We start from the raw sequence: 27,636 nt of genomic DNA on the forward strand, positions 1-27,636 counted from the left end.
ACTTCACTCGATCCCACCAGCAAACATTCAACAAAGCTTCCAAGACATTCCAGCAGTACAGTACTGTACAGCTGAACTACCCATTCTGCAGTGGAGGTTACAGTACAGTACATGAGAGACGCTCTACAGTGTACATTTCAGTGAAGACGAGCTGCGGTTGGGCCCTGTGCTGACGATATCACATTCTGTCAAAGCAGCAACATTACACCTTCACTATAAAGAGAAGGGATTAAAATTCAGCTTTTGATGAGGAAGCAAATGATGAAAAGGACTTTTTAAAACTGTGGGGAAAGTAGAGCAGATTATGTCCAATATCTAAGCCTCTGCTGACATGAAACTCCTGTCAAGTGAAAGGGAAAGAGGAATAAAGGCTGGATGAATGTCAGCGGCCATCTTTACCCTGAGCTGATCTGCCTCAGCTTATCCTGTGTTGTGCTTACAAGAGAGAAGAAGCGGAAAATGCATTTTTGGAATTTGCATTTGCCTCAATCAGAGCTCTTAGTCTAAACATCTATGGTATAATATAACTTTAGAAGGAATGAACACATACCCCTTGGAATATAGTGGTGGGAACCAAATATAGCAACTATATAAAGAGTCTAAATCAACAAAACGTTCTCAGCAAATCAAAAGGCGCCTGTCCAATAAGCAGGATGCAGAGAGCCACAGGAATGTTATCACTCCCTCCCGACAACATCGATGAAGCCAGGACCGATTTAAAATAGCTAAAGCAACTCGCATCTCCATGTAAAGCACACTCCTGGCTGGCTCTGCGGTGGGTTTACCTGGAGGATCGCTGGGTTGAACGAAGGGCAGCGGAGTGCTAGGAAGAGGGGGGATGCCAGCCGACTCCTGCTGCCCCGTCAGAGCGGGGTAGAGGGGCAGGACGCCCAGGGCCTTCCCCAGCATACGAGGCCCCAGGCTCAGCACGCGAACCTTCACATCCCGGTAGCAGTGATTGATCATACGCAGGTGGACGTTCACCCGGGTGGTGATGCGGATCAGACACTTCACCATGGCTGCAGCATGCACGCGTTAATCCCGTCTTTATGGTCCCTCTCCAGAGTCCAGGCCACAGGCTGTGTTTGTGTTAGGCTGAATGGTTCTCCCTCAGTTTGCCGAGGCCAAACAGTGGGTTTCTGCAGCAGTACTACAGTCACCAGCATTGGCCTGGCCTGGTTTGGCCCCACCCAAACCAGTGACATACATGGAGTAGAAGACCCAGGCTATTTTCAGCTGGGGTATTAATACCACTGTAAGACACCCAGTCAGCACACTCTGGGGGCGAGTATCTCTTATGGCTTTTGGACCCACAGCAAAGGACCCTCAATATACTTAGTGCACTTGCTTCTGACCTCCATTTATCTCGCTATCCAGACTTGATGTTTGCACTTGAAATGCACTCAGGTCACTCTGTTTTACCCAAAGTCATGCAGGGCTGTATGCCTGCTGTGTCCATCTGAGAAACACTGAGGCCGCCTGTTCTGGGCCAGAAGCCTGCAGGAGGCCCGAGTAAGTGACTTTAGCTGCCACTGTGTTGGCACAACCCACACATAATACACACATCTCTGAGTGACGCACACACCTGCAGCGTGTCCCAACAGCATGAACTGGGCCACATGGCTCTAGTTACAGCATGTGAGAAACTGTATGCACAAGTGTGTTTTTCTGAAGAAGGGGGAAAAAATCCTCACAAACAGGACTCTCTGGATCTTTTAAAATGTTGTGCCAGCAGAGTTTGTTTATATCTGAAGATGACTGCTACTTTCTAAATTGCGTGTCACAGACACATAGCATAAAAAGACACCGATTTGTTGCGTTCTCAAGCGTTGGGGTGATGCTCAGTTCTTACCCTCCATGATAGATATGTGCACAGCTCTCCGACGCGTGCGCGGTACACTGCTGAGCCGAGGCCCGTGGGTGATGGATGGACAACTTCTGCTGGGCACAAGTCCAGCCCTGCATAGACAAACGGACACAAATGCATAAACATCACTGCACCGAGCTATGAGTGTGGGTACTGCAGCCAGCAGGCGCTGCTCATATAAAGACATCTACAGTAGCTTGGTGCCTAAGAAAATGGAGGAAAATTAAAACAAAAATAGTGATCAGACATTCTGACCTCTCCCGAGTTTACAACTCTACCTGTGTATTTCTGGAGGTTCGCGTTTGATTTTGGCACTCTGCTCCATCACCTCTTTTGCCACTCGTCCACTGTTATAAAGCACAGAGACGATGCTCAGGATGAGTTCCACACACACACACAAAACCAGCCAGCCTGGTCTCACCCAGTGCTATGAAAGCCATCACTGCAGTGGATGAGTACAGTACATGAGCATCATGATTGAATTAACCTGGTGAATTCAGCGCTGTGTAACTGAATTAGCACCAGTCAGACAAATGCACACACAGACTTGCAGGCAAAAATATCCAAACAATGATCATGGTTTGCCCTTTGACAACATTTAACTGACTGGGCTCGTGAGCAAATGTCATGATACTTTCTCATTCTTCTTTTCTGCTTAAAAGGCCAGTTCACCAAAACAAAAATACATTTTGGCACATTTCCTGCAGATAGGTTCAGTTTTATCTACGGAGGTTTTGAGTTTTCTCACCAGCACCATATATCTAAAAAAATGCATAAATATGGTGAACATCTGGCAGCAAGGCTGCCACAAAATATATGTTAACAAACAGGGGAATATGGAAATGTTCAAAAAGAGTAAATATCTGTAAAATCTAGATTTTTTGATTTGTGTAATTCCATGGTAACACATTGTAAAAGAACAAATCACTATTTGTAAAAATACAGATTTTTGGTGTGGAAACTGTGTAGAGTTTGGTCTATTTAGTGTTGTTTTTTTTACAGTCAACATGTAAATAAAAAAAGTTCTCAGATTTTACTAGTCGTTACCTGTAATTTTAAAAAATGCGCACTTTTACAGTCAAAGAACAGAATACCATTTATAACAGATTTTTTGTGGGCATTTATTTACAATTTTAGCCTGTTTATTTTATGGTTAACATGTAAATAAATACTGTTTTACTGTGATTTTACTAGCTATTATCTGTAATTTAACAAGTAACAATAAATTGTTCAAATATTACAATTTAAAGCTGTTAAAACATTTTTTTCTCTTTTTTTAACAGTGTGGCTTTAGTATAAAATAGCTTCAGTAAAAACTCTTCACACCAAAGTCAGTGGATTATCCAAAGAAACTCCATCATTTTTTCTGGAAACAGACATTTTTAGTGTTGAAACACTGGAAACTAAACTGCGTTCACCACAAGAGAGAAAAAAAATCCCAGATGGTGAGCTCAAAACCCATGCAAATAAAACTGGACCTGTCTTTAGAATAGATACCCATAAAGGTAAGTGAGTAAATACATATTTAAAATAATTTGACCCTTTAATATAAGCTACATCTTGGTCATACTACTGTTTACAGCAGACACAGTGTGACAATGCCTCGTGTGATCAGTCCACTTCATTTCCCCCCCTGTGTCCTCTGTCTTGTGAGGTGTCAGTCCTGTCCTCCAGGTAAAAAGTAGGCTGACATTACAGCACAGGAGGCCAGGAGGCCACGTCTTCCGGGAACACTTCTCTCCTCATCCAGTTGGGGGTTTTCTGCAGTGTCCTCCCCTCCCTGTCATCAGTCATGCTGCCTTGTCGTGTACTATACCTGTAGCGGAAACGGCTGCCCTTGAAGAACAGGTTGCTGCTGGACACTGTGCGAACCTGACTCGACTTCTCAAGCCTGATGACAGAAAAAACAAAAGGCAACGAAGCTTAACGCTACTAAACAAGAGAGTGGGAAGGGAAATAGGTGATATTAACAGTTTCCCCACACATTCTTGCAAGAATACAGCCCTAATATGATCGCACAGTCGAAGTGTGAATGCATGTAATTGCTCTCAGAATCCCAGAATGAGGCAGAAAGCAGGATCGAATACCCTGTTAAATTATTCATGTCGTCTCCTTGCACTATAGGCACTGCATCCTCAATGCGATTCCATACAGTATTTAATATGTTTATATTGTCATAGTAAGTGAGACATTAATGTTTAATGTTCCAGCGCGCTTTCAAGGGATATGTGCGCTTCTCTGGAAGACAACATCTTCATGGGTCCTCTTGCATTTCAGTCCCCCAGACTTCCCATTACAGTGAAATCGTAATAGCTGGAGGGCTGATAAAATATTATGAGTCTGTCACCTCAGAGAGTCATCAAAAGGTCACATCATATTACCTAAATCAAGCTAAGCTCTGCCCTCCTTGCACCCCCTCTTCTCCTGTCTTCCATCTTTTAACCCTTCATCACCCGACTCATTACGCCACCCCTCGCAGCCTCTGAACTCACACCGCTTGGTGTTGTTAATCACCTTTACTGAGCTGGAGAGAGCAGAGGACACCTGCACTATCACTCACGGCTGAGACGGGGGAGCCATATCTCAGAAGGAGCCCTGAAGTGCTTGTGGTCTCGTGCCAGCGCACACTCGTTCTCTAAAGGTCAGCAGCAACTCACACCTCATTTTCCCGCTGATAAACAACCAGGAGGGAAGGGCTTTTAAGGACACCAAGGCACCGTGACGGGAATGGGCCCGCCAGCGCTCAGGGATGCAGAGTAGGTATCAAGATGGCAGGGTGAAAAGGCAAAATGATGACTTTTGGACTCACTTGTAGAAAGCTTGATTCTCCACTCCACACTTCCAAAGGTGCTTGCATGCCTCCGGTGTGGGCGCAAAGTACGTCAAGATGATCTTTTTGTCCTGCACGTTGAAAATAAAGAGGGCGTGCAGGACAATATAACAAAACTGAGACAGAAAGTCACACTCAGCAGACAGTCTCATTAAAGCAGGCACTGCTGGGGCTTTACCCCACGTCCAACAATTCATGCTCTCACCTCCTTCTGATTTGCATATATGTGGAAAGTCTTGCCTTCGAACTTGAGTTTGGTCACCTCATTCCTGTCCGGGAGAAAGTGTGTCAACAGTTACAGATCCAGCCCGCAGAAACAGAAAGCCACAGCCTCGTTAAATATTCATGACAACCACTTTGAGATCACATAAACAGTCACGGAGCTCCATGTTTGGCTGACAAAACAAATAACTGATAATATTCCCTCCAGACAGGAAATAGAGAGTGAAAGGAACCTGAGCGCTGCAAACAAACAAAGCCATTATAAATACTGCAAACATGATACATAATAAGTCAGTAACATCCTCAGTTAAAAGCAAAATAAATAAAAATGCCCCTTGTTGTTAACATTTTCACTTAAGGAATAAAGCCTGAATTCAGGCAGAGGGTCCTGATATCAGATTTTTGTCCACATCTTCTGCTAAATTTGTCTCTGTATCTAGCTGTTGTAATTAGCCATCTGTGCACATGTTAGCCCCCGGCTCTACTCGCAGGTAGAGGCAGATGGAGGAGCTTTGTTGACTGTGACTGTACAACCAGCTGTGGTGCACATTGTGTTTCACGCAGACTGCTCTGCATACAGAATGTGTACGTCAAATCCGATAAAATCAAAGCCTGCAGCACAACGTTTGTCTTTGTACAATTGTGCAAATTCTCGAAGAGTGAGCCGTCCTTGGCTCGCATCAGAAAATGCTGCACATTTGGCTCACCATTGGAGAAAATGAACTCTCTTGTTTCCCTGAAGCACCACAAAACCAAATGGTGTGAAGGCGAGAAATGCTGGATTCCCAGACACATCCTGAAAACCACAAAAAAATATCAGAATGTAACTTGAACGCACGCATTCGGGCACAAATGAAAAATAAATCAGACATATCTCTGTGTATGTACTGTGTTTCCCAAGGGAGGGCTTCAACATTCAAGTTGGACAGGAATCTTTTTGAAATGTTTACTGTCTAAAAATAGCAGAGCTGTACTTGAAAAACACTAACCAACCTTGCATGGATGCGGATCAACACCATATGTCTCCAGCATCTGGGCTTTCTGCAGGAAATTTCGCTCTGATGTTTCAGGTGTCTGTCCACTGAGGGAGAGCAACAGTCGGTGTCAGCCCACCATACGCATTAAAAAAGTAATATAAAATGTGTACAATTCAAACGGTCATAGACTTGTGAAGAGGCCAAAACAAATGAATATCCAATAATGAGATCCATTAGAAAGAAAGGCAGAAATCATTTATACCCAAATAGATAAAACATTAACATAAGATCAGCTGATATATTTATTTGGATATACAGCACTCATTATTTATTTCAGCTTCCAACTGGGGTTTTAAATGAAGGTGAGACTCAGAGCAGGACTGTGCTTTCTTGGTAGTGAGGAAAGAATAAACCACTAGTGGGCAGCAGAGTCCTGTGCTGCTCCCACAGCATCAAAACTTGGTTGGTTCAATTCAACCTTCATTGTGTCTGACAGTATGTCTTTAAACAGACATTCTTTGTTCTTTTCCTGCCCCCTGCTTATTCCAGCCAACAAGAACTACAAAACAACATCTTAATTAATGCAAGAAAACATTAGAAAGGATAAAATACTGCAATAATCAGTAGGACTGATCAGGGCATGAAATAAATGCTTTATCAGCTCAGCTGCTGTCTATGAAAGTGTTGTGGTTCTCTGTCTGCATGTCTGCTCTATCTGATCATTTTCACTACTGCGCTCTGCTGTTTTCCACTTAAAGCTGTGACTACGATCCATCAATAACTGCGCAAATAAAGGCCAAGCTATTATCTGACTGAGTTACATGACCTGATAGTGGAGAAAAGAGTGTTTGTCCACTATCTGGTCAAATAACCGACAATAATCCATCTAGCCATCGCAGTACAGACCATTGGTATCTCATTACTGCTGTCAATTATATAAATGCCAAATGCAGTCTCGTGTTCGTTTGACCTGAGTGAGTGCAGGTTCTGTAGATATGAGAAACACAGAGAGGCTGATAGTGGAGGCCCAGTCCTATATTTTGTCTCTTACATCAGCTCTGTCTTGTGTATGTCTGCAATCCGTCGCTCCAGTTTCTCTGAATGTTTGGGGAAAAACTGGAATTTGGAGCTGTAACCTTCAGGATGCTTCCCAGGGTCGTAATCGCCAATCTCAGCTGAAGGAAGGATCAGAAAAAAAGTTGAGTGTTAAACATATTCACAGACATTCGCATCCATTAAAATTATATCTACAGTTTCCAACACACTGGTGCTTTTGTCAGTGGAGACGGGCTGAACATGGCTGGGATTATTTGCAGTCCTTCATGCCACACTGCACACCCTCAGATGACTCTGCAAGGAGGAGCTGACCGGGCAGCACATCTTTAATTCATCAGCCCCTCCTCCAGAAGACCTGCTTCCCCTCGAACACTGTGCTTTCTGTGAAGCGAGCTCTGCCACCGTACGTCATGCGTGCTGCGTTTCCTTCTCTGTTTGTGTATGCGGTGAGGAGATGATAAGATGTCAGATAACCACTTCAAAGACTTCATAATTCAGCATGATTTTGTGTTTGTTAAAGAGTCTACAAGCAATTCAGATAATTATCACACGACACAGAATCATTTTTCATTTGATGAGTGTGCATATCAGTGTGGAAAATCACGTACAAAGAGTGTGAAAAGCTCATTACACGTTTTAAATGTTGCGCGAACAATTGCAAGCACATCCTTCGAGGAGTATTTTACGTTTTCATAGAAAATCTATTTGCTCGGCTGCTGTGCATTTGTCAGCGTGCTGAACTATAGGGCACGACAAAACAGAGGTTGAGGTTGCAGTGAGAAACAGAGATTGGTACAAGTCATTTCCATCCGTCACTTCGGATTACCTTGAAGGATGTAGGCAGCGAGCATGGCCGCATCCGAGGTTTTACACAGGAGCCGACCGTGGTACAGGTCTCTCTTGATTTGCAGGAAGACAAGATACCTACAAGGGTCAAACATCATGTCAGACGGTTTCACTGCTTGTTAGAATACTGATCATGTTTCTAAATACCCACAGCCTCTCATACAGTTACATTTCTCCATGAAAACACAGAAGGAATAAAAACAATAATAATTTTTTAAAAAAAGAGCAGGAGCAGCAAACCTGATAAACCTCAAAGGCTGCGTCTTGAGTTCATGTTCCCTGTGGGTGGTTTGAATATTTCTTTTTGATTTAACTGAAATGAGGGTTTTGTTTTGGGGGAAAGAAGGGTAGAAAGGCCCTGAGGGAAAAGCTGCTAGTGACTGCTGTGCTTCTCTTAAAGCCTCCAGCCTAGTTTCATACTCGTCCAACCCATCAGCACCTGAAGCATGAACTTTAATGAGACAACATTTGCAGCGGGGATCATGATAATGACAACGGCAATGACTTATTATTATCATCATTACTGTTATCATTATTAAAGGTGAGCACCCTACATTCAATGGGATTACTTGAGCTGATTTTAGGAAATAAGACAATTAGTCAGGCAGACCTGCTTCCCTCTTGTCTGTGCCATTTTCACAGAGGCTAATGATGTTTCTTTTATAGAGACACACAATAAAAAGCTGCTTACACGTCCCATGTCGTTCACACTGCAGCAGGTTCAACAGATCCTTTTCAAAGTATAATGACTACAGCACATGGGTACAAACATTAGCAGCGCTTTGTTGCGGATGTTTGGATTATATTATAAAACATACGTGAAGAGATCAATCGTGATTTCACTTCAGGCTTTTTTTTTTTCTTGTTTGTGTTTCCAAGTGAAATGGTCTGCTGGAAAACAGGCTTGTAATAGCAAAGGATGGCTATAATTTATCGAAAAGGTAATTGTTTTTACTCTATAAGGGTTAATATATAATTGCGGGACTTTTTGTAACACAGTTGACAGGTATCATAGTTGACATTTTTGCTATTTTCAGGCCTAAAATCAACATTAACCAAACATCAGATGGCATTTTTAGAGAACGATTCTTCTAAATATACATACAATTGAGTAAAATTGAAATTGAAAGTTATTTATAAAGATATTGTAGTAAACCTGTTGACATGTGATAAATCCACACTTGACTCATACACTACTTTATATTAAATAAGTCAGAAAGCCTTGGAGTCTTGCCAGTATTTTCTTTAGGAGGAAATGACATCATGTGGAGCAGGTCATGTGATCTGGAATTAACACACTTCCTTGAGAGGTGTTTTTGTAATGGGTAACGTAGTTGAAAGTCATATCTCGGACACAGATACAATTAGTTATTTTCCATATAAAATTTGATATATTGCCAAAAAATAAATATGTCATGATTATCTCAACTTAATAAAAAGAATACAATAAAAACATTTTTTGAATAAACTCATTTTATTAATGTTTATCTATTAGAAGGTGGTTGTTATTAAATTTGGACGGTTATTTAATTGACATTTAAGTGATATCCAGTCATTTTTTTATTAATAAGTGATTGTTTCCATATTAAATAATAATTATGGAATTTGTAAAGACATGATTGTAATGAACATAAAAAAACTAGTTTTTTTTTTTTATTTTAATGAAGTTGTATGCAAGATGCATCCTATGGACTTCCAAAGTCCCTCAATTATATATAAACACATAAAATTTGTATTTGGTATGAACTCTCTGAACCATAAGCAGTTTCTGGGCCCTCTTTTGCTCCTGTCACATTTTTCTTCAGTGTAGGCTTATTTTTCACAGGAATATGAAATCCATCACCTCTGTGAAAAAAAACAACACAATCATAGCTAGTAGTTAAATAACTGAAAATGAGTATACTGTGCAGGGTGACAAAGTTATAATGTCAGAAATCTTAAAAACAACAACAACAAAATGGAAATTAGTTTACAAAATCGAATAAACGCTGGAATCAACACGTACAACCTTTTTCCAACTGCCCACAGGTGTTACCAATACAGGCAAAAACATGGTGACTCTGCACAGTATAAATATTTTACTACACTACATTGTTAATGTGTTTCCATTCTTACCTCGTATCTGCTCTGTGTGAAAACAGCCTGCAGTTCAGCTGAAAAGTACCTGAATTTTTTTGTCACATGACTGTAGCTCATAGCTGGCATCATGGAATTTTTAGCTTTTAAAAGAATCTTACTCATGCAAATCTTCAAATGAGACGTAGAATAAAGTGAATTTAATGAAATATCAGAATTTAAAGCTTTAATTTGGTTAATTTGGCTTGTAGGATTTTTGACGTTTTTGACATTTTTTTAAAAAAGACGACAAGCCTTTCACACCGGCTGGCAGATTTTGCTGTTTTGAGGGTTAATGTCCCCACAGAATATTAGAGAGAGCACAGACCGTCTTGTTGTGTGTGTGACTGATTATTTATCCTCTCCCGCCCTCTGTGCTTTGCCCTCTTCACTGCCATAATCATGTATCACTCTGTCCTTCATCCCCCTACTGCCCACTTTCACTCTCTCTCAGTCAACACCCTTTGCCCCCTCTCTCCTCTGAGCACTCTGTTCATTATGTTCACTCTACATGTGGCGCACATTTCATCTCATTACCCCTCAAAGACAGAGTGGACTTCTCTCCCTCCGGTCAATAATGAATACATGAGTAAACTGTGCAAACACACATTCACCAGCTGCCTATCTCAGCGTCATCTGGAGGAAGTGTGAACTCACGTCTGCTCAGCATTAGTGGATCTGTTACTTCCACCAATTTCTGTAAATTAATTTTAGAAAGTATTAAGATAAGACACCATTTAGGAGGAACAGCCATGAGAAAATATGAGCACAAAAATCCTATATGATGTTGCTTTTCCATGTTCTGGCCATTATCTTTCAGAGCTACTAGGAAAGGCTTTTACATGCCTCTCTGCCTCACAGCTCTTCAAAACTGTGTTCTGTTTTAAGACGGTAAAGTACTCAAGCATTTTAATTATGAAAGGCCATAAATAATGATTTAGAAAGAGACATGTTTGCTCTGTCTAAAAGTTTGAGAGCACAATCTGTGCCACAGTCGAATCTGAAGAAACAAAACAACAACTAGCCACCGTGTCAGACGACGGTCTCGGCATGAAAAATCTGTCTCTCTTCTTTATTGCTAAAGTGAAACAAACTCTCCCTGTAGAAGAAAAAAACATGAAGAGCCTTTATCAAGTCATCTGAAGTGAAAGCCACGACAGGAGGTCATACCGAGTGATTTCCTCCTTTAGAGAAGCAGGATCAGGAGGATAGAACTTGACTCTCAGACACATAGTGAATGGAGGCTGAGCTGCAGAAACAAACACAGGAGATGAACAAGAATAATTTCAGTTACACAGATTAATCAATCAACAGGAGAATGTGGAAGACGCTAACACTGATTACACAGTCACCCGTTTTGCTCAAGCCTCTGTCAGTATTTTGCATGATTTTACTGACTTACGTTGTATGGACTCTCGTTAACTGTGGTGTTATTAACTAGTGGATGTTTATTGTAGTGCGTTATGTCTTTCCCAGAATTAAAATGTGCCTTCCAGCCTGACTTTTTACAATGATCAATCATGCCTGTCAAATAAACTAATACTATAATTCCTAAAAATAAAAACATTACAGATTTTTAACAGTTGGTTACAAAATTAAATTATATTGTTAAATCACTATCGCTGTATTTTCTACGAGCTCAAACATTTCATGTCATTCATCAGCATCAATGCATACTCCATGTTCAGGATAAAGGATTTAATTACTGTCTCAGAGATTCTAAACAAATAAAAAAACCTTCAAGTACTTACATTTCATCTGCTTTGCAATTGATTTTGTGAACTCCAACCAGTGCTGCATTAGAGAGAAAAGCAGATCAATGCTAATAATTAAACATCACAAAACATCCTCTGTGAGTAACCAACACATCAAATCATTCAGCTCACACTTGCGGTGTCAGCTGCCATGATGTTCAGCTGTTACTACTGACAGTTTTCTGGGGAAACCTGTTTTCACAACGCATGGTGTTACAACAGCACTGTGCAATATGTCAAAGCTGCATCGAACATAAAGAAACTGCAGGGATTTCTTTCATGAAATCATCAAAGATCTGAGGCGAATGAGCTCAAATGACTCTGTTCCACACTCAGGGATCTCTTGAGACACTGTCTGAAGGAGCTGCAAGCCCATGGTGACAGTTATACTTGGTCTACGGCCAAACTCAGAGTCTTCATTCTTTCACCAGGTTTCCTTCTCACCAACCCAACCCACCCACAGCAACAACCACCAAAATAGTCCTGAGTGACAGCAGGGGAAATGCAGCTTCAGCAGGACCCGGCTCTTGTCTGCAGGACTACAACATGATCTGTGAACATGTTAATACTTCATGAATCAAGCAGTGCGACTACATGCCTCCCAGCCGGAGAGCCTGATGCAGCAGCCTTTAGTCTGAAAGGCAGCATGAATAAGAGAAACCGAAGAACACAACTTTTCACTCTGGACCACAATCTCACACTCAGCCTTTGACCAAATCAAATGCATCCAATTTTCAAAGGACAACCATGCATTTGATTTTCACACAGACTCAGAGCAACGCAGTTATTTGTGTATGAAGTTATTCTTAGTTCACATTCAACAACTTCTACTTTTGAAAGTTTGGATGAGTCGCATATAGCAAGACACATTACAAACTCATCTATCAGGCTTTACTTTTGGAACCTATTGTTAATTATTTATGGGATATTTTGGCATTTTTCTCTTATTTACCATCTTGTCTTCAGTTAGATTTGAAAATTTTAGATTTGAAAAAGTAGGTAAAGCCAGGAGGCAGTTAGCTTAGCTTAGCATACAGATGGGAAGCAGAGGGCTCGCTCCAGCTCCAAAACTAATGTGCAGACATGAAAGGAGTATCAATAATTTAATCGCAGTCTCAGAAAGAAAAAGATTAAAGGTGCTACCTAAAGGTCGCAGTATTCCTTTAAATAGTTAAAGTGGTGCCATATCATATCACAAAACACACTCAAAGCACCATATAACTAAAAACTAGAGCCCGATTGATGCTTGATTTTTAGGGCTAATACAGATTTTAGGGAATAAGAAATTCTGATATCGATATATCAGCCAATAGTTTATACAAATATGTCAGAGTTGTATTGAAAAGAGAAAATGATGGGGCCCTTGAATATTAACTTTCCAGCCATATATTTCACAAACTAGTTAGCCACTAGTTACTACCATGAAGACACAGCTTGAATCTGCGCCACCATCTGCTCAGCTGTGATGTGGGCTCTGCTACATGTGCTGCAGACAGTGCTGACACTGCTGTAAAGAATGGAGTTGGAGATGCTCTGCTGGACAGGTTATGCAATGCCACTGTTTCGTCAGGCTCTAGTAAAAATATAGCACACTTTTCCAGACTTTTAAACTATGATATATCTGATTTCCTTCAATGTTTGAGATTCTTTTTTGTTACAGTAGCCGGAATGATATGAATGTTCTTTCTTCAGTTTTTTTTTTTAATAGAAAATTACACTCAATCTAATCAAAAATGCCATCTGAAGGCTCTCACTGGGAAATCAATGAATAAAATGTGCATAAGCTGCTCACAAAGATTCCCTGCCATGTTCACAAACACTTACCCGCTGCTTGTCCGGGTCCACATATCTGATGCCAAAATAGTCTTTCTCCAGTAAGTTGAGGTGGTGGCAGATGAGGTCAAACAGATACTGTCCCTTTGCATCCCGCTGTAATAGAAGAGAAAAAAATTAAAAATTTAGTAAGCATGTCAACAGCAACAAATCACCTCAAACCCAAAGGATTCAACAAAAAGAAGGCTGGCCTGAGTTTAAACATGAGAAATAATTCCTGCTAGCAGAATGTGCTCCAGTTTTTTTTCAAACTCCACCAGAGATATCTTGGATTCATCTAATATTCATAAACAGCCAGAGCCATCTGAAGTGTCTGGAATAAACCCTGTCACACAGCTAAAAAAAAGGAGCTTAAAGAGAGAATGGATTAAAAGTACTGAGATCTCACTGGGGTTTTGCTAATACTTTGCATTCTGAACCTCATGAGGAAGCTTCCCTTGGAGAAATACTTGTGTGTACTTGACAGAGACAAACTTACACTGTATCCAATGCATATCTGATATATACACTTCACTTTGCACAACGCTGTAGTCTAAATACCACTATTGAACATCCTGGCTTCAAACAGAACACTTGGATCAAACTCGAAGAGATTTTACTGTTTTTATTTTTCTGGTGGAGATCCAACTGTAGCACACAACACTGTTTGAAAGAGCCTTCACTGTGTAGAAACGCCTCCAAAGATGACAGGACAGAAACAAATTAAGTACTGCTCAGAATAATTTCTTGATTTCCCACTGGAAATGTTCTATACACCTATGCAAGATGCAGATATAATTTGCATAAGTGCATTAAGGGTGATTATTACAACTGGGCGCATCACTGCACTGTGCCAAGTAGAGGAATAAATGAGCTCTTTGATGAATTCAGCAGTGCAAAGGTGCCACAAGAGGCGCAAATCAGTGACAGTAGAATTCAGTATAGATATCTACATGTTAAACACAGATCAGAAACATATGAGAATGCCAAACTGCATTATTACAGAAAAACTCAATTTGCAAAGCAGAAATTGTATGTGGGTTCACATGTAACAGCTGAAATGTTTTTTAGAGGTCACAAATCTCTAAATACTTTTAATTAAACATGTAAAGCTGTGCTGCCTGTGACATTTCAGAGTCCTGACTTTTGTGACTTTGAAGCATCACAGCAGAGCATATGTGATGAGGGTAGAAGACAGGTGATTAACCAGCAGCAGGCAGACAGCTAACAAGCATGTTGAAGCTATTCTGTTAAAGCTATACAGATCCACATTATTAGATGAACAATAGGTTTAGTGATGAAGCTGAATGTAAAACAGAGAATTATCACTTGATTCTGCACTGCAGGTTCTAGTATTTTTTAGTAGTAGTGTTTTTTCACTTCTTAACTTCTCTGTTTTGTTTTTTTCTTGCAGCTCTCATTGCTGTAATTTCCAGTTTCCAGCAAAAAATCTCCACACTGTAAACAGCGAACTAACAAAGCTAATGACTAGCTGGTGAGTTCATTAAGCTTTTCCATGACAAAACTTCTGCCACCTCGCAAAACAGAAACACTAATTTGTATCAAACAGTAAATATAGATCAGGGAAAACAAGCACGATGGCTGATCATGCTATTAATTTGCAAGCTTTGAGCACGTTGTTGAAAATATTCATTGTCATTTTGCAGAGTTGCATGGTTCAGTTATTGATAACGCACAGATTCATGGTATGCAGAATGTTTGGGGTTTGTGACGTTTTTTTTTCTTTTTCAACAACACCCACACAGGACCCTGTTGTGGTTTATACTTGAGGCCCTGGTATTCTCTCATGCCCAGCTGTTCAGTTCTGAAAGCATTTATTTTTGGTGGAGATGCTCGGAACAGTTCTAAATTAGATTCAGGAACCAGAAGTAAACTGGTTCTGTGGTGGTGGAAATTCCCTTATAGCTGAGGATTTAGAAGCTTAAATGCAAAATATTTACCTCAAGTGTTGTCCGAGACCAAAGCAGGACAAAAAGACAGTCAATATTGGACTGGGCCAATATCTGCTTAATCAGCAACAACTGCTTGCTTAGATTTTTTTTTTGAATTTATTGATTCCTTTATCATATATTTCCTGAACTACATCAGAAAATGGTGCAAATTTTAGACCATATTTAAATCACAGTTATGCAACATACAGTACTGAGAGTAATGGAAGAAGGTCTTTCAGAAAAAGATTTTACAAAGACATCAGTCTGAACTCGTGTCCATGTCTCATAAATTACAGTCTAATGAGGACTCAGGCCTCAACCCTCACAGTGACTCATGAGGAAGTCAGTGAAGGTCAAGGTTAAACAGCCACAGCCGGCCGTCTCACGCCTCCTTCTCCTTGCTCTGGGCTCATGATGGTAAGTAGAAGTGTCCCTGGCAGCGCTCTCCTTCACGTCATTACTCAGGCTGCAGATAACAGGCACTTCATTACGACAAAGGCCTGTCAATGCCGGGCTTCTCGCTTAACCGCCGTGACTCTCTGTGACCAAATGCCGATTGGAGCTCGGCGACTGGAGGTAACTGACCTTTCTGTAGCGAGACCGAGGGGCTTCATGGGTGCTCGCCGCTGTCACTTCAAGATTATTACTTCATTGTAATTTCACTAACCAGTCTGACATGCCTGCAGAGTACAGAGGCTTGAAAAAATGAAGAAGGAGGCTCCTTGGGCATGTGGAGACACATATGTGTAAGAATCAGAGGCCTTTATAGACACAAATAAAACAGAAATACACAACAGCACACACCCTGAATGTATACATGAACTTCATGTGCACAAGAAACACAGTGTGGGGATTGTGGAAAAGAGAAATACAATTTCTCAAGCTTGATATTTCCGAGAAAAAATAATTTTCTTGGTATTAAGCATGTACATTTTAAATGATTCACCAATTTAAGGTAATTTAGATCTAAGACATTCCATTTTTCTACACTTATAATACAACATAGACACAAAGAAAGCTAAACATATTGATAGTTTCAGAGTGTAAAGCCTGACGACTCCTTCAGCTTTCTAATTGGACTGAGAACTCAGCTATAGGGAGCCACAGAGGGCAACAAAGCCAGAAACATTAAAAACAGTTCTGCAGCAGAGGACACGCTGAGTCAGAAAGGACATCTGTTCCTTTGTTGCACGGAAAGAGCAAGTTTGTTAGTATTCAACAGCACTCCCACTACCCTCCCTCCCCGTTCCCCCTCTCTTGCTCTCCGCTGCCCCCGACACAGCTGCATTGTTCCCCCGCCGTTCCCTCTGATTGCAAGATTAAGGTGATTGCAGAGGAGAAAGGATGCCCTGAAATATCTAATTAATACTAATGAACCATTTCCTGGCATCTCAATATAGCATTTTGGGAGCTTCAGCAGATTTGCAAAAAGGTTTTAATGGTGTTGACGTGTGGCACAAGGAGCTTCAACACCATCAGGTGAACAGGTGTGACCCCATTCACATTATTAGCTTTGTTTGTTAAATAAATGGGCCCAGGCTCAAACTGAGAGAGAGAAGAATTTGCATAAATTGTAAGGATTTGCTCAGTAATAAGTCACCTGTGGCCAAATGTCAAAAAATATGGAAATAATGAATCAGAAGCATTGAATGAAATATTCTGACAAAACATTGCTTGATGCTGATCTTGAATTTAAAAGCAAAATCCCATTGTCATTCTGAAAATGTAGAAACCATTCAGAATGTACCTTTTTCAACTGACTTTTTAAGACAACCTTTAAATTTTAACCTTGGTGATATGACCCATTGTGAGAGTCCAGAAGCCTTGATTGGGGACCATTTTCTTAACTGATACTTGTTTGATATTAAAAAAGAAAAATACATAAAAATAAAAGTTGCAATTAGCTGCAAAGAGCTGCAATAATTTGGCAGTTACTCACTGAGCGAAAAAAACAACATAATATTATTAATAATCAAATAATTAATCAGTAGGACTCTTCTTTTCTTTTTGTTTAATTTGAGAACAATGTGTTTTTTTCTCTTTATAATATCATTATAAACAGAATGTCTGTGGTTTTGTCTATTGAATGAAACAAGACATCTCAGGACATCCACTTTGACATAGTGTTTCACAATGTTAACAGTTCATTGATTAAACAAATGGCTGATCAATACTGACAATAATCATTAGTTGTAGCCTTAAATAATGATCTGAAAAAATCTGCAAACACATAATTTAACCCTGCAAATGTGAAATGGTCCAATACGTTCTTAAACTAGAGCTCACCATTATTAATATTCATCCTTTAATTTTTCTTAAGATTGTAATAGGTATTGCACCTCATTAATATACACATTTTATGAGTCAAAGAGCAGAGCGTTATATATCTTTTGTTCTTTTTAGGCACATTTCTTATCGTTTTATTTATTTATAACACTTTGGACCCTCCACACATGTAACCTGGATAGAAAGCCTAGCGCTATATTTTGATAAAACATTTCTATGTATTATTTATCTGATATTTTTGTCTGTGCCTGAAACAGTCTCCTACCAATTAAGTCAAAATATTGTGATAAATGTTTGACCGTCTCCGCCTACGAATGAATTCAGTCGCACACAGAGCCAACAAGCGTCTCTCACAGGCTGAAACAATCTGATGGGCATCTCTGAAAGACACCAACAGATTAAAGAGATCTTTCTGACGTGCGTCTAAGTGAAAACAACACACAGTGGCTCTCTCACATCCTAAAGATCCCCCAGTGTACAATGGGCACTTTCCTTTCAGATTAATCATTAAAATGGTCTCCATGTCAACGTGGGAGCACAGACCATTAATAAAAGATTGTATCACTTTATAGTGAGAGGCAGTGGAAACACGATGCCATTGACTGTGTGTGTGTGTGTGTGTGTGTGTGTGTGTGTGTGTGTGTGTGTGTGTGTGTGTGTGTGTGTGTGTGTGTGTGTGTGTGTGTGTGTGTGTGTGTGTGTGTGTGTGTGTGTGTGTGTCAGCAGTGTAAGGCTGAAGGTGCCTTGAGCCCTGAGGTGATTTCTTTGGTTTCATAAGCAGATTACTTTCTTTAGTCCCAGGAGATTGAGTGATTGCACTGGTTTGTGTGTCACAGCGATTCAGCCTCCTGACTGAACCACTGAAGTTCAAGCCCTGGCCCTGAAGCCTCGGTTGAGACTGGGAGCACACAAAGGGCAACCCACAACCACTTATGGCTAACACGAAGCTGTTTCGGCAGAAAATTGTAAATCAATTCTGTTTCCATCAAGTCTCAAACCAAAACGATGCTTTAAATTAATTCATTTGCTCTGTAAAGCTGCATAGCTGTTTCCTCGTGCACAAGTTACTACCAGGTGTCTCAACAGATCAATTCAGTTTATGCATTTACAATGAGTTGTGATGAAAACAGAATAACCACAGTAGGCATTTTTAGGGCATGTACATTTTTTTTTTCAAACCTGTATTTTTTTTCCTGTATTTTTTCAACACAAAAATATCAATAAATTTAAAAACCTGTAACTGTGAATGATCAAGATTGACATTGACTTCGACTGAAGTAGTTTTCTAATGAAAATGTGAAATAAATGTGTTGCTATCCATGTACGATATCTATCAGCATTGCTAATCTGTCAAATAAAATGATTCTATTACAGATAATTTCTTGGTTTTACATATGTAGGCCAACTTCATTAAACATTATAAGCCTTGATCTAATCTAAAATGAAGGCTGGAAGATTTCTTCTTGCTGTATTTTTGATGGTTAAAATGTGATTTTCCATTATTTTACAGTGACGTGTTTCCTGCTTCCTACAGTTTTTTTACAGCATAAATCATTATCAGACTATTTTAAAGAAATAAACTAACACAGCCAGCTGCACTACAGAGCATAAAAAAATATCAAACTATCATTTCAAACACACATTATGTCTTAAATATTAATCATTAGTTTGCAGCATACAGAGGACAGAGAAAGACATTCATTTTGTATAAATCTGTTACGGTCACCAGACTTTAACAGGTGTTATTGTTGCTGAATGATTAATAATAAGACCAGTGTGAACTAAAACACATGCTGGTTTAGTGCTTTTACATTGTGATGCACCAGCAGTATATTTAACTATCAATGTCAAGGAATTTTAAACACTTGTAAAATCATACAGAAGGCTGCTATAAACTGCATTTATGGAGGTAATTCTCAGGTGACACATTACCATCAACACATTTGTCAAGATAAAAGTGGCAAATGGGGTGAAAACAAACAGCCTCTAGCAGGACAGAACAGAAAGAGTTATAGGTGTTTAATGTAAAACTCTAGAAACTTGCTCTGCTAATGAGCCAGAATGTTTGAGTTGAGGAGAACAAGAGCGGATGAGGAAAACACGTGACTTGTAAATGCAAATAAGTTGAAATCCAGTGTTCAATAGGAGCCAAAATACAAATGGTTTGCCAAATACCCATTACATTAGTTCCTAAAGGTATGGAAGCAATTGTTCAGTGAATGGTGGGGCATTTACTGTCACCACAGTGGCTCTTAAAATGGTTATTAGCGTACATTACTCAGCCCTGGGTGGCTGAAGGAGACTCATGTAATAGAGCATGTAATAGATAGTGACATAATGTCCTGAGTGATTAAAATGCTTTACTCAGTCTATTTTAAATCAAAAATCAACAAAGCCAGGGGCTAAACGGACAGGATTTCACAATGCTGGAGTGATGTACACACACAGAACGCACATACATTTCTTTTTCCTGCTAGTTTCAAACAAGAATTGGACCGCTTTAACAACATACACTGATATAATGTGATGCAGCAGTACAGTAATGAGTCTTTGTACAAGACGTTGCAGCGAACCAGGGAAGCAGTTTTCAGTACAGTCTCACACAGCGAAAAGTGGGCCATCAAAACACGGCGGGAATGTGCAAGGATTTGCCCCAGAAATGGAAGGAATCAGGAGAATAAGTAAAAGCAAAAGAGAGCTGTGGATAGAGAGATATGGATAATTGCTTTTAAAGCTCCTCAACATTAGATAATTTGAATGAATGAAATGTGAGTTGGCATTTAAAAGAGGGATTCATGAGAGAGGAACATTCTATTCAGCCAAATGCAGAGGCATCTTTTTAAGACCGCTCAAAAAGGATTCATAATTGATGAATTAGCGCTAACCCTGGATGACACTGTAGCAGTTCTCTCAACAAATCAGCCACGTTGTCATCAATGTCATTGTACTCAAATAAAAGCAGAGATGAATCAACACGCTCTTATCTTCAATCAAATTCTACATGCTACATAGAACAAAACCGACAATTTCAGAGCTCGGTTTTATTAGTTACTTTTAGGTGATAAGAGGATTAGAACCACAGTAATCCTTTGGGATAAGGATGAGAAGGTGAACAGTGATGTCATGTGAGGAAAAATTGCAAACCACAAGCTGTTCAACAAGACGTTTCACTTTAGTAGCAGCAGGTCTGAAAACTGCTTTTAATGCACATGTAAAAATAATGTTAAGGTTTTACTATAGGATGGAAATCAGTGGATCCTGCTTATGGTTCATTCAATCAAATATAGCAGAAGCCTATGAAGAGCTGACAAGCAGGAGGGCAAACAGGTTAGACCTACCAAGCCAACTAGTGGAAATGTACTAATATTTTATTACAAGGTCATAATTTTCACTAATGCATGAGGTTCAGGCAGATCTCTTTTGCTAAACAATCAATCCTTGTCTGTCTTCAGTTAAAAGTTAGCACCATGAAAGCATCGCAGACCTACCAGGCTCCACTCAACGACAAACTTCAGTCTTATTCTTCTGCTCTAACTCTTAGTGTTTATTTTATGGTGTTTATCTTGTTTGGGATTTATGTACAGTTTTCTGTCCTTCATTGTGTGTGATGAAAACATACATGACAAAGAATTTTTAAAAAGTTGGTCTTTAAAAATACTGTTAAAGTTTGCAGTTCTAACAGCTTATATGCTGTTGTCCTCTGTGAAAAACCTAATTTGAAATACTATATTCCATTTCTGCATCCATTAAATTACATAACACGTTTGCTACAATCAAACTTTGTATTGTATATAGTCAAAATATTTTTGAGATTTATCACAAAATTAAAAATGTCAAGATGTTATGTTAACCAAATTGCTTTGAAACAAAGGCCATAGTTGCAGGGGCTCAATTAGCAGAGATTTTTAGCATAGAAAAAAAATTCTAATCTGGCCTAACAAAGTTTGACATGAGTGTCTACAGGGGAGGACATTAGAAAACAACCAAGGTGTCAAATGCTATTGTCTGTGGCTTTGCGTGGCTCTTCATATACATTTACATACACCAAGATTTGATTCATATTCAGGCTTACACAAAAATAACACTATTTCAGTAGCTAATCACTTCCAAATGTTTTCAAAAGAAATGGCACACTAAAGAAATATAGTATAAGGAAGATATCTTTGCCACACTTTAGTTAAATGTGGTTCTTTCTTCATGTAATCCAGTAAAGTTCACAAAAACAGAGTACCTTTTTTGCATGAACACACATTGTTCCTTCTTGAACATTCATAACCATATTCATTCATGAATAGCTGCTGAAAGAAGCATTGCATGGACATGGCTTTCTGGGTTACAAACAGGATATACTCTGACCACCTGAAAAGTGGCCTGAGAAGCACATTGGATGAAGAGCTGTTTGTGACATGTGCCTAAATGTTTCTGCTCCTTGCTGCAGAAGGGAGAAAATGAACACGTTTCTCAATGAGGATTTCTGAGTCATTAGTCCTTCAGCCCACCAGTGATGGATTTCATTGCCAGCTTGGCTCTAATAGCTTTTCTGTCACATCTCTCTCCTGCAAAAACAACTCAGCATTATGGGCACAACTTTTTTCAAAATACACCCCCTTCGCACCAGTGTGCAGAGCAAGGTCTTAAATAATCAACTCAAGCAGAACACAAAAGGAAATGTATCACCTAGTTATTGGATTGGTCTATTGGCAGCTACATAATTTTGTTCTTATAACCCACCTCTGTGGTTACTAAATATATTTTTGTAATCTTGGAGTTGTTCCCCCAATGCACAACATTTGCTAAAAAGTGTGACAAATACCCCGAAAACAGAATGAGCAGCACAATTGGTGTCACGCTTGGGATTAGCATAGAAACAATGCTTCATTTTTTTTGGCATTTGCACAGCTCTGGTGGTGATGCGCCAGTTCGGTCTCCCTCAGTTTAGTCAAAGGCTGTCGGGCAGTGACTCAGTATGGCTAAGTTCGATGATATCAGCCCCTCAGACCTGACATTTACTCTCATGCACTCTTAACCTCTAAATAAAAGGAGAACTGGGCAGGCTTAGCATGCAGTATTATCATAACTACATCTAGGTTTAGCCCACAGGCATGACGCATTGTACCAGACATGCACATCTGAGTTGCTGGCAGAGACTCATTCACACATTGACTAATGTCTGTTGTTTATCAGTGCAATAGCCATAAGCACCCCTCCATGGATTTCTTGTCAAAGACAGCTGTTAAGTGCCTGCAAGGCTTCACTGGGTTTTTTTTTTTTTTGAATCCATAAATGGCATTCAAGAATATTAGACCTTTAAAGAAAGTATTTCAAAGCATGTTTATTGTGAGAAGTTATTCCACTACATTGGTTTACTATCTGTAATTCCTCTAAGGCTACAACTTTCAACAGTGAGCTTCGGCTCTGGGCTTTTTCTAAACAGTGAAGCAGCTAGTTCACTGAATCCATCATTGCTCTGTTTGCCAAAGCTGACTCCCTGTTAGGTCAAGGCAGCCTGAGCCTTACAGAAAGACTGACTGGTTCTTTCTTTCAAGCCTCTCCAGAAGAACATGTAGACCCCCATTAGGCCTAATTGTTCCACTGCCATGTACCTTCTTTTAGGCATGTTTATCGGCAATACTGTGCTGATAATTGCCTTTCTGTAATGGTACACACTCTCCAGTTTCATCTCACAATCTCTTCTGACTGTACATCGATGACCTGTGATCAACTCTCTGCGTTAAAGTATTTCATCTGCACATTTACTGACAATTTCAAATGAGCTTTTCAGTTTCCCTCCATTTGCAATTTGCTTGCAAAACCGTCCTTTTGCTGCTACTTTGAGAATCTGCTGACACAAACAAAACAGCCGGTTTAAGCTTTGCGTCTTCTTTAATAAACTGCTACCGTCAGATCTCTAATGAAAACAAAACTGCACAAGACAAAGGGCAAGAAGAAAGAGGCGTTCGTTGAAAGAGGAGAATTCACTCAGACGCAGACACCTTTTTTTAACTGTCAAACTTCAATTTCCCTTCAGAACCCTTGGTCTTTTCCTATTAGGGATATTTCCCAGCCGCCTCTCCTATTTTTGGCAAGTGGGCTGATTGAATCTGAAGTCGCAGGAGAAAACATCAGAAGAGAATGAACCTTTTGCTTTGACAGAATTCACCAGAATCACATCTACATGGCGAAAATAGTTAATCTGGCGTACTATTAGATGAGGATAACAGATTATTATTCAGAAGTTTGCACATTTGTCCTTAAAAAACAGCGGAATCCCTTTGTGTTGTGTCAGGACACCTGTAAAGAAGAGATTTGCACTTCAGAGTCAGTCGGGCTGCAGTGAGGAATAACCCTCAGGGCGCCATCAATAGAGATTTTAGTTCCCAGGATTCACTCTTCCTCTGTCACATTAAATTAGACTAAGGCAACGCTTTCTTGTTGCAAACAGTCAATTTGAGAGTCTAGAACCACCGTTGACCAGAGAGGTGATGACAGGCGCGTCAACTAGTCTGGGATGTTAAAAACGCACCATGAAAAGGGTTCCGATGGTGCCTGTGTGCGTCGTGCTTCATTGCAGGTGTGGGAATACAAATAAGGGTGAAATTACGGGGTAGAAATTCCAGAGGAGTTCTTTTAGCGGAGCACTTTCTTGTCCAAATGAGCTCCTTGTTTGCTCAGGAGGAAACCAACTAAACCAGTGAAAAAGCTTGACTCAGAGCTGCAGACACTGCTTTCTTGTTCAGTGACAACAGTCTCGGTGGTGAGATCATGATAAAAGCCTCTTTCCCTTTTGCACAACTGAGAGCTTTTGAGCATCTCTGACTAATTTATCATCTATATAAAGGTCATGCACAGGCTGCAGAATGTATATTTATATCCTTGAAAATACACAAATAAAAGTGAGTGTACACAGGTTATCAAACTTTCCTACTTCCCATGCACAAGCAGCACACTGATAACACCGCAGTGTATTGACAGATGCCTTTAGATAATGTAAAAAAGTGTACAGTGGCAGTATTCTCTGCTTCCTCAAATCCAAAGCACAGAGAGGCTCTATTATCTGACAAGGCCGTGTAAGTAAACTGCACGTTTGGCAACAGGACTCAGTGATAGGATTGTGTCTGTAAAGTCAAAACATTAAAGTGAGCAAGAAAAAGGAAAAAAAATATTCAGACTGCTTTTGGGTAAACACAAGTCTCTTCTGTAGTGAGTAGGCGGAAGCTTGATTTCTCTGGCTCCGCTGATGAAGTCACTTCCAGATGGAATATAATGCAGGCTCGATAGACACTTGTTTTTCTGTGACTTGGTGGGAAGTCGCTGTCCATCAACAAAAATAACTGTCTGAGATTAAAGATGAAATCCATGTTAAACTATTAATTATATTAAGCCACAGAGCAGCCATATTTGTTGATTTGCATTGCATAGTATCATCTTACACACCCAGATTTTAAAGGCATAGCTACCAAGAAATACATGGCTCTGTGAAATATCTGTGTGAAAACTGTGTACAATTAATATGAATGGAGATGATGACAACTTTACACTTGATGCATATATTTGCTAATTTGGACAATTTGTCAAAAAGACCGAACAAAGATTTTCTTCTTTATAATGCCACACAATGCAGTTATGAAGTAGTGCTTCTTTGTAAACAGCATTTATGTCTCCCCTGGCTGAAGTAATACCTGAATTTCACACAGTGTGGCTTTAATATTATGATGGCATCCCACATACTTTGTTAATGTCTTACTACATAATGCTAGAGGCCCTCAGTTTACTGTAAATCACAGTCTTTTTAGCCCTGTGAAGTAAAAAAAACTGCTGCTACACTGTAACAGCTGCTCCCACTACTTACAGTAATGTGCACATATCTGAATATGTGGGTCGCTGGTGTGAGAGCAACACTTGACATGACTGGCAGGCAGGTTGGCTGACTGACCGTTGAAAAGGTGTTGAGCTCCATTTCTTTGAATTAGCGCCCTTCAGCGGTTTCAAATGTCTCATGCTGAGTAGTGGGGCCTTTGGTGCTGCCACTTCACCCTCTCCATTGTCTCCGGAGCCCCGGGAAAGATCACTTTCTAGTGGTGAAACGAGCCATAAAAATGTAGAGAACTGTTTAGCCCCGGAGACCGGCTGCCCGTGCACACAGGCGTGAAAGACCACCACTGCCCCTATGTGTCAATGCTTTAATAAAGGCTCGGGGGAGGTGCAATCTTCTCAGTAAATGATTCAGAGGAACACACATTTCATAAAATGCAGCCCCATGTAGTTATGGCAAGGCTGAATCTGGCCAAGGGTGGGTCATCACACTTCCTGCTGATGCAGCTAATAAAGTGAAATGCTGAATGGCTGGAGTGAAGATTAGCAGAGAGGAACAGTGCAGCTCATTAGAGAGTTCAGGGTCTTATATTAGAATTCAAGGTCTAACAAAGCCTGCTGTAAGATTTCAATATTCATTATTAGTCTTTTGTTAATAAATGTTAGCTGTTAGCAGACTTTTTAAATCTGTGCTTTAAGGTATAAAAACTCTGTGATTCTAGCTTCTGAAATGAAAATCTGCAGTGGTGGTCTGCCATGTCAAGTAAAAAGCAATTTGATGAGGATGCTTTGACATTTTTAGGCCAAATTATAATGAGGAAAATACAAACTGCACAAGCTACAAAAAATTATTAATTTCAGCCCCAGTGTTGATGAAATAAATGCTCTGAATGTTTATACAGTAAGCATGATCTGCAGACTAAAATGTACCAAGAAGCCTACAGTCTTCCCATCCGAGAAGGAGGTGAAATCACTTTCAAATGTCCACTGTAATGGGTGAAAATAGAAAATGATCTTATTGGGCACACAGCTGCTTCACCAACTGGGAAACAAAGAGCCATTTCAATGCCAATGAGCTCCACAGCGTCCCATAAAACTGCTGTCTTTGAAAACTCCCAGAGGACACTGCAAGTCCCTGCACTGGAGGCAATAAAGCCACGTGGCCTCGCCATTCCCACTGTGATGATCACTGACAATTCTTACACAGCATGTCTTTTTCAAACTAATTTATAAAGTCTTGTAGGGCTACAAAAAGGACAAATTATACACTGAACATAGGGGTACACTACAACTTTTAAATGGGAGTGAAGCATTTTACATCAGAGCAGATATTTATTATTGTAACTATTCCTATTTATGATTACATCCAATCATTTTTTAAATTGGATTTCTGGGAGTTCAGCTCAGTCTTTTTATTGTGTTTATTGGGTGTATCTATTCTATTAATACTACTGATTATGCATTGTAATAGGTTTCAATCCACATCGTTTTTTTTACTTCAGATTTATCTTATTTGTTCTGCTGTGTGTCACTGGGTTTCAGTGTGTAACTGTGTTTTGGGTACAACAAGCTGCTCTGAACAAATTGTCCCCAGAGCGATTATTAAAGCTGTTGGAACTGAAATGAATTGTTTTAAGTTGAGTAGATTTAACAGAGTAATGTTCCTACTAAGTCCAGTTGTCTCTAATCTGTGGTGGACAGTACGGACTCTAAAATGTCCCAAGGTGGTTATGGAGTCGGATGGAGAGAACACAGCGTCTCACTGCTCACTTCTAATGTCTTCTAATGAGACACAGCAGTGAGCAGAGTCATTCCTTTTAGACTGTGTTATATACCTTGATTATTTAGTATGACAGCTATAAAAACTTTAACTGCCAAGACGAGGTTGTTGGGGCTTTTTTTCCGTGGGACAAACTAAAAAGTGCCTGAGTTGCTGGCTGGTAATTCAGAGTGACAGCTTATTTGAGAGATTCATAGTGGTGTCACTTATAAGATTGAGAAAGGACTCTCCCAGTAGCTTTATCTTGTTAGAGCTAAACTGAATATACTGGAAATCTTTTTTTGATCAGGGTTTTAATGAAGACAAACGTAAACAAAGAGGACATCC

The 27,636-nt window shown here is 39.9% G+C and overlaps 1 protein-coding gene across 4 annotated transcripts in view; it reads right to left on the bottom strand.

The window, feature by feature from the left end:
* LOC111580163 (FERM domain-containing protein 5) overlaps positions 1-27,636 on the bottom strand; it is a 64,388-nt gene that overhangs the window by 6,490 nt on the left and 30,262 nt on the right. For 2 of the 4 annotated variants that reach the window (XM_023287784.3, XM_035956066.2), the window contains exons 2-13: positions 13,492-13,596; positions 11,665-11,707; positions 11,084-11,162; positions 7,779-7,876; positions 6,948-7,071; positions 5,913-6,000; positions 5,627-5,715; positions 4,903-4,966; positions 4,677-4,768; positions 3,684-3,758; positions 2,146-2,214; positions 1,853-1,959 (exon numbers count right to left, since the gene is read on the bottom strand). In XM_023287784.3, the coding sequence (XP_023143552.1) occupies positions 1,853-1,959; positions 2,146-2,214; positions 3,684-3,758; positions 4,677-4,768; positions 4,903-4,966; positions 5,627-5,715; positions 5,913-6,000; positions 6,948-7,071; positions 7,779-7,876; positions 11,084-11,162; positions 11,665-11,707; positions 13,492-13,596 (1,033 nt within the window). The remainder of the gene's footprint in view (positions 1-1,852; positions 1,960-2,145; positions 2,215-3,683; positions 3,759-4,676; positions 4,769-4,902; positions 4,967-5,626; positions 5,716-5,912; positions 6,001-6,947; positions 7,072-7,778; positions 7,877-11,083; positions 11,163-11,664; positions 11,708-13,491; positions 13,597-27,636) is intronic. The other 2 variants (XM_023287785.3, XM_055009422.1) reach the window with 2 other exon arrangements.

The sequence above is a fragment of the Amphiprion ocellaris genome, chromosome 3 (assembly GCF_022539595.1).
Source record: "Amphiprion ocellaris isolate individual 3 ecotype Okinawa chromosome 3, ASM2253959v1, whole genome shotgun sequence".
Lineage (NCBI taxonomy): Eukaryota > Metazoa > Chordata > Actinopteri > Pomacentridae > Amphiprion > Amphiprion ocellaris.